At 36.3% G+C, this 13,227-nt stretch overlaps 1 protein-coding gene across 4 annotated transcripts in view; it reads left to right on the top strand.

The window, feature by feature from the left end:
- Window positions 1-612: 612 nt before the first annotated feature.
- LOC110459507 (meiosis inhibitor protein 1-like) overlaps window positions 613-13,227 on the top strand; it is an 89,346-nt gene continuing 76,731 nt past the window's right edge. For 2 of the 4 annotated variants that reach the window (XM_021511804.1, XM_021511801.1), the window contains exons 1-5: window positions 613-807; window positions 6,425-6,678; window positions 7,641-7,688; window positions 8,561-8,634; window positions 8,923-9,028. In XM_021511804.1, coding sequence (XP_021367479.1) covers window positions 773-807; window positions 6,425-6,678; window positions 7,641-7,688; window positions 8,561-8,634; window positions 8,923-9,028 — 517 coding nt within the window. In that variant the 5' untranslated portion in view covers window positions 613-772. Of the gene's footprint in view, window positions 808-4,157; window positions 4,380-6,424; window positions 6,679-7,640; window positions 7,689-8,560; window positions 8,635-8,922; window positions 9,029-13,227 lie in introns of those variants that run through there. The other 2 variants (XM_021511805.1, XM_021511803.1) reach the window with 2 other exon arrangements.

Below are 13,227 nucleotides of genomic sequence, written 5' to 3'. Positions count from 1 at the left end.
ACCGGCTGCTGTAACAAGCTTCATAGCATACCTGTGATAATAAGAGCACACATGGTGTAGGGTGAGGGAAAGGAATAAGGGATTCCAAAATGTTAAAATCCAAGTGAAATAAATCCAAGATAAATTCACAAAGGGTAAAGTTCCTTTACATGGAATCACATCAGAGGAAGTTCCGAGTAGACAGTGTTCCAGGCTGTACAGACAGCACACACAGAATTGTATTAACTAAATTCGTCCACTGGATTAGCTCCAATAGATTATTAGGTAGCTCACACATTTCAGAACACAGGTATAAGCATGCAAATATCCGGCGAAGACAGTTGACCAGGTATAAAGATCCTCAGGTATGACAAAAGTTGGGTGAAGGATTGAAAATAATCCGGCTAAATAATTCCAATCTGGTACGTCGAAAAAGATATTAAAAAAATGAAGGGTTAAAGAGAAAGGAAATCAAACACACGCTTGGAAAATCTATAGAAAACTACAAGGCATAAAAACGACTTACTCTAATACTCAGTAAATACTATAGGATATTAGGTAGTGGGTATAATAGTAAATAGAGGGTTAGGCACTGCAAGTTCTATGCTAGGTCCACACATACTTACGGTTAAAAGCTGTCTGATGCTTCGATGAAGGCTCCCTGCCGATTTATATAGTTTCTAGCTCCACAGATCGTATGGGCTGTATCAGATGTACCAAGTGTTCTGATTGAACGAAAAAGTTGCTGATGTTGTTTTTCAGCCAATCAGCATTATCGTTACATGAATGACAGATGAGAAGAAGAGGATGCTACATAAGGAATCCGCGGTGAGATAGAGAGGCATCTGGTATAACATGAGATGCATACGGTTTACACAACGTAACATACTGTTCTAATTACTAGTAGACTTCCCAGTGTGTGAAACAAGGGGGTGTTCGCATACTGCCCAATCTTGCTGACGGTGTTGCATTTCATCTACATGGTATTGCTACTTCGATTTATTGATTATTTGGGATCGGGTTATATTTTTGAAATACCATGAATTTATGTCTTTCTTAAAACCAACTTTACGGTCGAAATAAAACAATTTCTTTCAACACTACAATCATATTTAACAGTAGGATGAACTTATGTCAGTCATAAAGATCAGACAACCAACCGAAGCACATGTGTCTCCTATAATACCAAAATTGCTTTGCAGAAAACCTTGAAATTGTTTCATCTTAATTGCACTCGTAATAGTTTGATCTTCAACATGTCAGCCTCTCTTAACATTATCTGACACGTTGTACAGCCATGTAGGTTCAATGGACGCCTGGCAATTTGTTTAACATACACATCTTACAGTTTTCAGATTTTATTTTCACTCAGACTCACGTTAGTGTGTAACAAGAGGTCACATGTGTACAACAAACATGACCTCGACGGAATACAATCATAGCAATGTGTGAGAAGAATATTTAGATTATTGAAGTATTAATAAACTGTTCTCGTGTTTAAGTAAGAATTAAGAATCCTATTCTTAAATGTGAGATAAACTTTCATCTTTGTGATTTATGGATACTTAAAATGTTAATTTGGAAAAGAGGAAAGCGATGTTAAAAATTCTCACGTACAGGTGTGTGTGTGTGTATGTTTGTTTTTGTTTTTGTTTTTGCTCCTTTTTGGTGGGGGTCGGGGATAAGAAACCCTCAGACCTCCGAGTTACACTTATCGATTCCATAAATAAAAGGTAAATAAACATCGCCTCTTACAGATGTGCAATTATATTCCAATAATATATTTCATACTTCGTTGCAGATGGCGTTCATGTTTGTAAATACTGATTTATACGCTTGTGTGTTAGGATTATTGTATAGACGTACACATGTGCCGATTTCATTGAATGTGAATGATCAGATTACAGCCGTTTATTTATAGTACTTTTATTGCACTTTCGAAATAATCCCTTATCGTATTTCCTGTACTATACCACAGGGTAGGACAGTTAATGTTTAATACTCCATAGTAAGACTTTTGAGTAAACATGCTCCTTGTGGAATATTGTTCATTTGTGGTTTTGTATGGTTATTGAATTATATGAGTTAAATTTTGATAAAGGTAGCCGAGTTTGGTGTTATTTACTCGCGGCCGTATAAAACCCGGCTCGCCTCCCATGGTGTCGATAGTACTAAGATAGGTGGGTAGAGAACGTTGTTTTTCTGAAAGAACACGCGCATGTTTTGGGTTGATGCCGGTGTCCCTGGCAACCGTACCATTGCCTGGTGCCTGTCTATATTAGGTGTGATAGGGGGAGGGTAACAAACAGCAGCTGTAGCACGCGCGTCTCCCCCGTCCACTCTATATCTCGCACACTATATATACACGGCCGATAGCATCAGAACTGTCGGTTTGGTAGAATAAAAACCAATAGCATACAGGTCTATAGACCTATAGCTACATGACTGAAACGCTATAAATATTTTGTTGTAATTTAAGTCGCCCTATCTACAATGTTCTACTATATCTGTGCTTTGTCTGTGTTGTTTCAATATGGATAATTAAGCATGTCAATAATTATGAAGCACGGGTGCGTATAAATATATCGGACTTTAGCAAGGCCACCAAAATCTCGGACTGCTTTTTTTTTTATTGGGATGGGTGAGGTTCGATTAAAACGGAGCACTATGATATATGTTCAGGCGTGAATCGAACCAGCACAAAATGAAAATAACCCATCAGGTAAAAGGAGGTAATTTAATCAAACTAAACAATTTTAAACATATAGTTCTGTGTGCTTTTTAGGTACCACTAATGTTACATCTTTGACAAATTCTTATTAAATGTCATCGTCTGTTAACCTCGGATGACATGTTACGACTCCTGTTGTATGATGAGTCCCGCTCGAGTCAGTTACATGTCAACGTGAATAGTGCTGATTTATGTTTACTATAACCATTCAATTATCTATAAGGTCGATGGACATGGGCTCTAAACGTAATGAGCTTCGATTTCGGACACCGATAAATCAGTTTATTGTAGGCCTATTGACTAAAATACGATATGATAATGCACAAGTTATCTCAACTTATCGATGACTTTTCCCGTCAACATATTATAAATAAATCTGATTAAAATCATGTTACATGGCTCCGTAGTACGAAGTTAACGAAGCCATGCAAGATATGATTTTAATCAGATTGATTATAAATAGGCCTACGTACATGACAACTTATGATACGTAAGAAAACGATATGTTCAGTGTGTGGTTTGCACGAAAGGTGGGTGTTGAGAGGGGGCTAATTCAAAATCTGCCCATCTGATACAAATGGAACTGTATCCTCCTCCCCCTAGAAAAAAATGGTACTAATTTCAAAATGATTTATGAGAAATAATGCTCACTGGTGAGATCAATTAACTAGTTCATATTTATAGCCGGATATGGCCTAAGAACGCTGGACTTGGTTCTAGATTAATTTTTGATATATATATTTATAACCGTGACATAAAAACATTGCAAGACAATCAGAAATTAAGGAAAGAAGTTTTATTTTACATGCTAGGCCTTACCAGAGACGTATATACTAATAATAATAATATTTATTCAGGTAAAAGGCAAATAATACACTTCTATCACATTTTGCAGATTGGACATAAATATATATATGTTATCACAGAATGAGATATTCTTAAATAAATTATTTATGCCATAAGATTAGAAGTCAGTCAGGTGTTAAGACTGGATTGGATTAGATTAATTTAGGCCTTTACCCGGGATGACCCATAAAGCCACATTGTGGCTTAATTCCAATGGGGTCCCTTAATATATACTATATACTGGCTTTATATGTCTCTAGCCTAACGTTAATTATAGGCCTATATAATTTTGTTTGGGCCATAAGTTACATTCATCCATAATCAGTTTCTGTGCAATATTCCGCTAAATTTGGCCGCTACTGCTTGTAAAACAAACATGATCACTTCAGATAGGATATGTGTCTCCGATACTGAACCTAAAATTCGGTTGTCTACAGAACATACCTGGAGTGTATTTTTTTCATTCGAATTATTCGGTCTTTTAATCCATCAACAATGTGAATCCGAAGTTTTCCAAAGAATTATTCAAGCATTCCCGCCAATAAAGTTTTGGAACTCTCCTTTTTAAGAATTAATTAAGTTTAATTGATGTGGAACGAAATTGGACTTTACGAATACGGAGCGTCGAATACGAGTTCGATGCATTTATTATTTCAAAACCATCAGAGTTGTTTTCGAATCGTTTTTGTCGACTACCATTGTTATTTCTGACTGGATCACCAGGCTCGAGATTCATGATCAGTGAAGGACATCACTGAATCAGTCGCGTGGTGGGTCGTTTGTAGGCCCGTAGGACACTTCCTGTCGCAGTGGTAGAACGCCAGTAAGGTTTTATTTACTGTACCGTCTTTGTGATTCATAATGAGCTGAGGTCATGCTGTTCGGATAGAAATGATCACGGGAGGGATCGCTACTCGCGATCGATGTCCAACTTTTGAACCCCACGACCAATGCTCAAATTTTGCGTCAACATTGTCCTTTTAATTTTGTGATGGGGTGCATTGTAGAATTTTGTCCTGTTTTTGAAGTTGAGTCATTGCTCACTGAAATAAAATCGTATTTATAAAGATAGAGACACGGTAGACCTACTAGTGTATTTGTAAAGTTGAATATAAATTTTGCGGAACTGGGCTGAGTAGATCTTCGGCGACCAAATAGCTCAATTGGTAGAGCATCCATCTAGAGTTTGGAGGGTCCCGGGTTCGAACTCCGGTCTGGTCGTGCATTTTTCCTTTCCTGTTACATTTGGCGCCTAGCGAAATATACCCACATAAATATAAGGTGGTATAGGGTCTCGTGTGTCTTCGGGGTCGAAGACTTTGTTAAAAGGAGGGAGGAATGTAGCGTAACTGGGCTGTGTCGATTTTCGGCGACCAGATAGCTCAATTGGTAGAGCATCCGTCTAGAGTCCAGAGGGTCTCGGGTTCGAACCCCAGTCTGGCCGTTCATTTTTCCTCTCCTGTTACATAAACAACAGAAGTTGTGTCACTATTTAATAGTCTTTAAGTGTAAACTCATTTACTCTCATCACTTGTTAAGGGAGGATGGCACCAAAGTCTGTTTAGGCAAGGAAGGGGAAGTTGTCCTACTTCAATTATTTTTACAGCAGCCTGTTCCTACATGATTTTGAAAAAATATAGATAGTATTTTTTATTGAAATTTGGAAGATATTCCTCATTTTTCTTTCATTTTGGGAAAATCAGACTTTTTTTGCAAGGGGATGCAGGCTGTATTCGGTTTTATTACATACTTACTAATGAATACGTTTTTTTGTGTATATATGCGATACGACACAATTGCTGTTACCCATATCAGCCCTTATCGTATCACACCCCAAAAGCCGTATCAGCCCCCGCTGTATCAAACCCCAAAACCTGTACCCGTATCACACCCCTTTTGGAAATTTTTCCTTTTTCAATATTTCAAAAGAAAAATAGATCATAAGATAGTAGCTTTTATTATAATAATAAGTATGTAATAAACAGAATAAAACATGCCTTTCTCCATATCACACCCAGTATCAACCCTCGACTAATATCAGCACCTCAGCCTGTCAGGTTTGACTTCTGGTTTCACAAAAGTTGACTTGTTTCAGACCTTTGACCCTCAGAAACATATTATAGACATGCTGCCCTTCTTGGGTTGCCCTCAGTAAAGAGATTGGTTGTTCATAACCACCATTTCCTGTTAATTTGCAGTTTTTAGTTAAAAAAGGAAAATGCAATATAGGATATCTTAGGCTTTTAGACATTGAAAGACTTTAACACTCCCTGACTTGATATTCATTAAGAATAATAAATATCCTGTTCACGCCATTCTGACTCTGTATTGGTGACATCATAATCATAACTTTGGAGATCTTTGACTAATGCCTGTGTTGTACATTAATTTATTTCAAATTTCATTAACAGATGCAACATTTTTCATTAGATTTTAATGTAAAATATAAAATGTAAAAATGAACTGCAATCTTTTCAGACTATGATTTGTAAAGCCAAACAGAATCGCAGATAGATGCAAGTGTAACTGTACTGCTATATCATACAATTTTTCAGCAATCTTCGTTCAGAAATATTGGTTTACAATTCTCGAACAAGGACAGAGCAATGGTTAAAATAACAAATGAACACTGATTCTTGGTTAGATGTGATTTGGTGTGCAAACAAGGGATCATGTGAACTTTCCCTTCAAATTCTGCTTCTGTTACATTATTTAAGTTAATTGAATGAAATGAAGCATTTGTGCAGCAGTTGAATTTAAACAATTTTAATGTTTGAAAATTATGAATTCTATTTCAATAAGATGTAAGACAAAAGGATTTGAAAATAGCAAATTCCTTATAGAAAATTTCACTTTGTATTTGTTTAGTTTCATGATGTCGTTGATGTCTGTGGAGGGCCATTCAGACCACACTCAGTCCTGGATATTTCCGGTGCCATCAGAGGCAATGCCAACCTGTGTGGCCTGCTTGGTGTCTATTCTGGAAGCCCCTGACCTGATACCAGTACAGAAGAAACCTGCTTTAGCTTCCCTTGCCAATCTGGTTCAGCAGTCATCAGAGGCTGTCACCTGTCTTCAGGGCAACATTGCAATCACCTCTCACTGTCTTCTTACTCTGATGGGTACCACCTTGTTTTATATAATACACAGCATTTGATATTCCGTCTTTGCGTATTGCAGAGTTATCTTCTCTTGGGAGCAGGTATTGGTTGCTACGTCATTGGTTTGTGTGAGAAAATTACGTCATTTTCTCAAAAATTGATGATATTACTCTCACAAACAAATGATGCAACAATCCATACCTGCTCCCAAGAGAAGATAACTCTACGCAAAGACGAAATAGCACCCTGTCTAGCTAACATAAGCCACTATAAAGCGCTTAACAGTGCATAGATATACAATTAAAACAATTAGCATATATACATTAATCAATATAATTTTGAGGAATTTGCAGGAGCTGCCTTATCAGGCACTTACTACTAGTCCTATGCCATCTGGCTAAAATCTCCCTTTGTGTTTATGCCTGCGTGTGTGCTGGAGATGTAATGTAATATAGAAAATTTAACATCATTAATAAAATACCTTCTTAAGCAGTAGCCATTAATAGTTTATTATCATTAACTTGACTATTCAAAGAAAAGGGTCACTTAAGTAGTCACCCAGGTGTCAGCATTGATGTAGGCCAGGTTAAAGCTTTGGCATAAGTATTAACAGTCATTGATTTAATCTTACCTGTACTAGGCACCCTATAGTTGACATGCAGGTTTCTGAGGTGTCCAACAATGATGCAGTGCAGTAAAAAATGACTTGATTTCTCATATAAAAAAGCCTATGCTGTTCTCCAATAGATTATATATAAGCATCTAAGAGTAAAAATATTTCAAAAATTGCCTTTCTACCTATTTTTTTTATATGAAAAGATATTCAAAGTTGAAATATTTCAAAAATTGCCTTTCTACCTATTTTTTTCTTTATGAAAAGATATTCAAAGTTGATCCTATCTAACGAGTTCTTACTTCGAGATATTCATTTGACAAAAAGTGGATAACAATAAATGGATCAATTCATCATCTATTTTTTGTAGAGCTCTTGAAGTTGGATGATCCTGTGTTTGTTGCCCAGGTGCTAGATGGTAAGTGAACATCGATATTCAAATACCTTGTATTGCCTATAAATTTTCCTCTTATCTCTGTTACATTTATATATTCCCATGTAAAATAATACTGCAAAAGTGTTTTGTTGCATTGTATCACTGTTAACTATGTCTGCATCTACACAGTTATAACTGCATATAAACTGACATTAGATAAAGAGGATTATCATTCTTACATCTTTGGTAGTCTTGAATGTACTGCATTGTCCTGTCTTCATTAACTCTGACATAAGTTGTATCTGTGATGTCATGTCTACTGTTCTCTGACATTTGTGATTCTACAATATCATGCTTTCATGACCTCTGACATTGGTTGTATCTGTGACGAAACGTCTACTATTCTCTTACATTTGTGATTCTACAATTTCATGCTTTCATGACCTCTGACATTGGTTGTATCTGTGACGAAACGTCTACTATTCTCTTACATTTGTGATTCTACCATTTCATGCTTTCATGACATCTGACATTAGTTATATCTGTGAAGTCAAGTCTACTGTACTCTTGACATTTGTGATTCTACAATTTCATGCTTTCATGACCTCTGACATTAGTTGTATCTGTGACGTCATGTCTACTGTACTCTGACGTATGTGAATCTACAATGTCATGCTTTTATGGCCTCTGACATTAGTTGTATCTGTGATGTCATGTCTACTCTACTCTGCCATTTGTGAATCTACAATGTCATGCTTTCATGACCTCTGCCATTAGTTGTATCTGTGATGTCATGTCTATATGTACATGTACTCCTAAATTGCATGTACATCATATCATGTATCTTATGTTGTCCTTACTACGTATGGTCTAACATTGGTTTGTATATATTATGTCATGCCTTTTATTTAAAGTTTGTGTGAAGGTCGTTGGAAAGGTTAAATCAGAAGAACTTGTGAGATTGGTGTTGGATATAATTCAGACTGAGGTAAGTTTTAACTGTCTGATGACCAAATTTAGTTGGCAGGTATTTCATTCCATAAATTTCACAAATGACAGGTACCTGGTAAGCATTATCCATGTTAGGTGATGTCCATGGATATTTCTTCATGGATAACCTCTATACACAGGTGTAAGTTTTTTGTGCATCATCCTTTTTGGTGACGTCTATATTAATATTTAATAAAAAATATATATGTAATGTGAGTAAGAAATGTCCTTAAAAATTGAACTTACTATAAATACATAGTCTTCAGACATGCATTATCATTGACAGGTAACCTCCAACAAAGACTGTAAAGCCCTCTGTCCTCTGTACCTGCTGCTGGGGCGACTCGTCCATAACTTTTCATCCTTGGCTGTGATGATGGGGCAGGAGTTTGGTAAGTTTTCATTTTTAATACGTAAGCATTAGTGGAAGAAGAAATCAACTATAGAACAACATAACTAGTTGTGTGATGTGAAGTGAAAACTCCCACCTTTTAACTCATTTACAGAACTTTCTTAAGATCTTCTGTTTTAGTGTCACCTGCAACGGGAGGCGACATATAGGTATTACTGCGTCGGCGTTGATTGAGGTGTCCGAAACAAGGTTTCTGCGCGATAACTTGAGTTCCCTAGGGTTGATTGAACTCAAACTTAGTAAAAAATATTGCATAACAATATAGCTCTGATTAGGTCGCATTTCAGAAGTTAACAAGCATTTTTTGTGGAGTTATGCCCCGTTTATTGTCAAATAAGGGCATTGTGTAGTAAATGCCAGGACTTTTGAATTTTTTAATCAATTCCTTTCATATTTTGTATGGTAATGCTAGAAGCAACAATGTTCAACATATATTGCGGGGTTTTCTGTCGAGTTCCAGCTTTCCTTGTTTTGCCATATCACACTTGACAGAGCAACGCTGTTCATCGTTTTTGCCGTTAGTTTTTGCTTGTTTACGCGATAACTCAAGTCAAAACACTTTTCTCACTAAAAGCGCTGAGCAGCGACACATCTTCCCCTGTGGAATTCTTAGTTTTAAAGGTGTTCATATGAAAAAGGATGAGATCTTACTGGTCATTTTACAAGGTAAAGTCGAGCATGTCCTTGTACAAGGTAAGGTCTAAAAAGTCCTTGTACAAGAATAAATAGGTCTAGAAGGTTCTTGAAAAAGAATTGATAGGTCCCTGTGTAAGATTAAATAGGTCTAGAAGGTCCATGTGTAAGACTTAATAGGTCTAGAAGGTCCATGTGTAAGATTTAATAGGTCTAGAAGGTCCATGTGTAAGATTTTATAGGTCTAGAAGGCCCATGTGTAAGACTTAATAGGGCTAGAAGGTCCATGTGTAAGACTTAAGAGGTGTAGAAGGTCCATGTGTAAGATTAAATAGGTCTAGAAGGCCCATGTGTAAGACTTAATAGGGCTAGAAGGTCCATGTGTAAGACTTAATAGGGCTAGAAGGTCCATGTGTAAGACTTAATAGGGCTAGAAGGTCCATGTGTAAGATTTTATAGGTCTAGAAGGCCCATGTGTAAGACTTAATAAGTCTAGAAGGTCCATGTGTAAGATTTAATAGGTCTAGAAGGTCCATGTGCAAGATTTAATAGGTCTAGAAGGTCCATTTGTAAGATTTAATAGGTCTAGAAGGTCCATTTGCAATATTTAATAGGTCTAGAAGGTCCATGTATAAGATTTAATAGGTCTAGAAGGTCCATGTGTAAGATTAAATAGGTCTAGAAGGTCCATGTGTAAGACTTTATAGGTCTAGAAGGTTCATGTGTAAGATTTAATAGGTCTAGAAGGTCCATGTGTAAGATTAAATAGGTCTAGAAGGTCAATGTGTAAGACTTTATAGGTCTAGAAGGTTCATGTGTAAGATTTAATAGGTCTAGAAGGTCCATGTGTAAGATTTAATAGGTGTAGAAGGTCCATGTGTAATATTTTATAGGTCTAGAAGATAATGTTTAGAAGGTCCTTGTTCAAAGTTCAGTCATGTGTTTTTACAGGACTGTATTTCTAGATTTTTATACAAAGTTCAGTATGTTTATGATATTATACAAACTTGAACCGTTGCAATTATTTCACAGGATGAGGTCTCAAAATTCATTGTGCATATACTAGGTATGTTAAAAGTAAGATAAAAATATGAAATATTGGTATCATTGTATGTACAATGATAAATCTGTGAAATCATGGTGTAACATTTTATATCATATCATTGTTATTACTTTGTTTCTGTTAAATCTGCAATTGTTACACAGTCTTCAATAGCTTTGATCACAGAAAAGAAATGTTGACATGGTTGATCAGATGCATTACTTGTAATTCAAGCCCTTTGTTACTCAAACATTTGGTTGATGTGAGCAATATACTTAACACAGTTCATTGCAAGCTTTAAGTCATTTCTGTTCCTGGTTTTTCCAAATTTCAGATTCAATGGTTTTGTATTTCACACTGTGAAATGAACAAGTCTATTTTCTAAAGTAAGTTGTTTTCCATTTGAAACATGGCAAACAAATACCCCAAAATCTAACAGAATGTCTACTAATTTATGCAGGTTTTCAGATTATGCAGGTTTTCATTCGGACAGCTTCCACTATTTTATACTTCAAACCGAATGTTATATACACTTGGCTTCTCTGTAGTGTCGAGGCTTATCGCTATCGGTTAAATGTGCACATTTGTTGTTGGGGCATAACATATTTCACATTTCCCATGTAAAGTGTGTCTACATGTACTTTGCATGTTTATCTGCAGGAGCCAGAGGTGTTGATGTAAACTCAAGCTGCCCTGTGTAATTTACTTCTGACTCTGTAGCCACTCTACATATAATGGTACCTAATGGAGAATTTACAGGGAATGGTGCCAGAATTGTTCTGTTTTACAACTTTTACTGTGTTGCCTGTGAAGCAAGGGCAATATATAACATGGTTCGCACAGGTCTTGAAAAACCCTTGAATTTGATGTCTGTCTTGAAAAACCCTTGAAAATGACTGTAAGCCTTGAAAACCCCTTAAAAATCAAAGAAGTTAGTTGGGTATCCGTTTCTGTCATGTTAATTCAGTATTTTGTTAACATTCGTCGCAAACAATAATTATTTTTAACACGGATTGATCGTCAAATTGCAGGTCGTAATTTTTAATAATTCCGGAAAATATATACCGATGAAGTTTCCGGTTTTACTTTTTCAATTTGTATCATCACTGCGTTTGAATTGAGTCAGTCTCGTAGTCTAAGCGCCAAAATGACAGACGGTCATGCGCATTAAGAGTACTGTTAACAGGAGGGGAACACGAACGCAACAACTGCGATGAGGAAGTGTGTTTTTAACCGCAAATGGCTAGACGATCCCAGAGTTTTTTTGGGTGAGGGAGCGCTAGTTCAAGGGTGATAGGACTTCTTCTTTGTGCTCGCTGTGTAACAAAATTATCGATCTGAGCATGATTAAGGAATACGCCCTTACATCACATGAAAAGTCATACATGTGAATTTTTTTTCGGGAACCGCTTCGACTCGGCCTTTGACACTTGTATACCAAACCCTCTACTTCAACAGCAAGTACATCGAGACCTACCTCGACTGTTCCTAATCCAAATCCGAACACGGATGCCGATGACTTTCCTTCAATCCTAGCCCCTCATGGCCTTGCTTTTCATTAAAATTGTTTGTTTATTTTGCAATATAAATGAGCCCTTGAATTTCAAAATTTGTCTTAAAAAAACCCTTGAAAAGTCCTTAAATTTTGAGGTCAAAAGTTTGTATGAACCATGTATAATGGGATCACCTTGTCAATATCATCTTTGTCAGCATCAGTATTAATTGTTGAAGGAATGCTTTGGTGAAACTTTCTGTCAATACTTATAACATCAATAATCTGCTAAAGTCCAATTTTGAGATGAATCTGCATGAAACTCAGTACATTTGTATTAATACAGTTGCCATCTTGAATTCTTGCATCTAAAGGTTTTTGTAGAGCAATTCTTATTCTTAAAGAAATGCTTCAATTTCATTAATCTTCCTGCAAATACTTACGAAAAATGATTCCCCATTCAACTTTGATTTTGAATTACATTGAAAATGTGATATTGTTCAGGTGTTGTCATCAGCCTTTCTTGCCAACCTGATGGACAGAGGGCCAATAAATATGCCCAGGGGTGCACAATTCCATGTTTAGAACACTAGCCCACAGATTGATTTTGTGAAGTTCTAATAGTCTGATCTATAATTTCATATATTCAATATTGAACATTTTTCACTTGCCCCAATGTAAAATAACTTGAAATAACTGATTAATGGCTTTTAAATTCTATTAATTAACACTCTATAATAACACTTCAAATATATGTCCTCACTGTTCCTGGTGGATTTTTGGTCATTGTTGTCATGACCAAAGCTTCACTACAAAGACTCACAGCACTGTATCTAGTTATTGAGGATACGTCTGATGTTGTTTTCTATATGGTAGGGTTTCGTTAAGTGTCCTTTGAATGGCATATATTCTATTATTATTTTTCATATTATTCCCGATAAGTGATTGGCCAGGAGTGCATCACGTGTCCACCGATAAAAACCGATATTGACTTGGAGCGAGTGTTTCTAAA

The sequence above is a fragment of the Mizuhopecten yessoensis genome, unplaced genomic scaffold, assembly GCF_002113885.1.
Source record: "Mizuhopecten yessoensis strain PY_sf001 unplaced genomic scaffold, ASM211388v2 scaffold10089, whole genome shotgun sequence".
Classification (NCBI taxonomy): domain Eukaryota; kingdom Metazoa; phylum Mollusca; class Bivalvia; order Pectinida; family Pectinidae; genus Mizuhopecten; species Mizuhopecten yessoensis.
The sequence above is the reverse complement of the archived record's forward strand: the minus strand, read 5'-3'. Positions and strand labels throughout refer to the sequence as shown.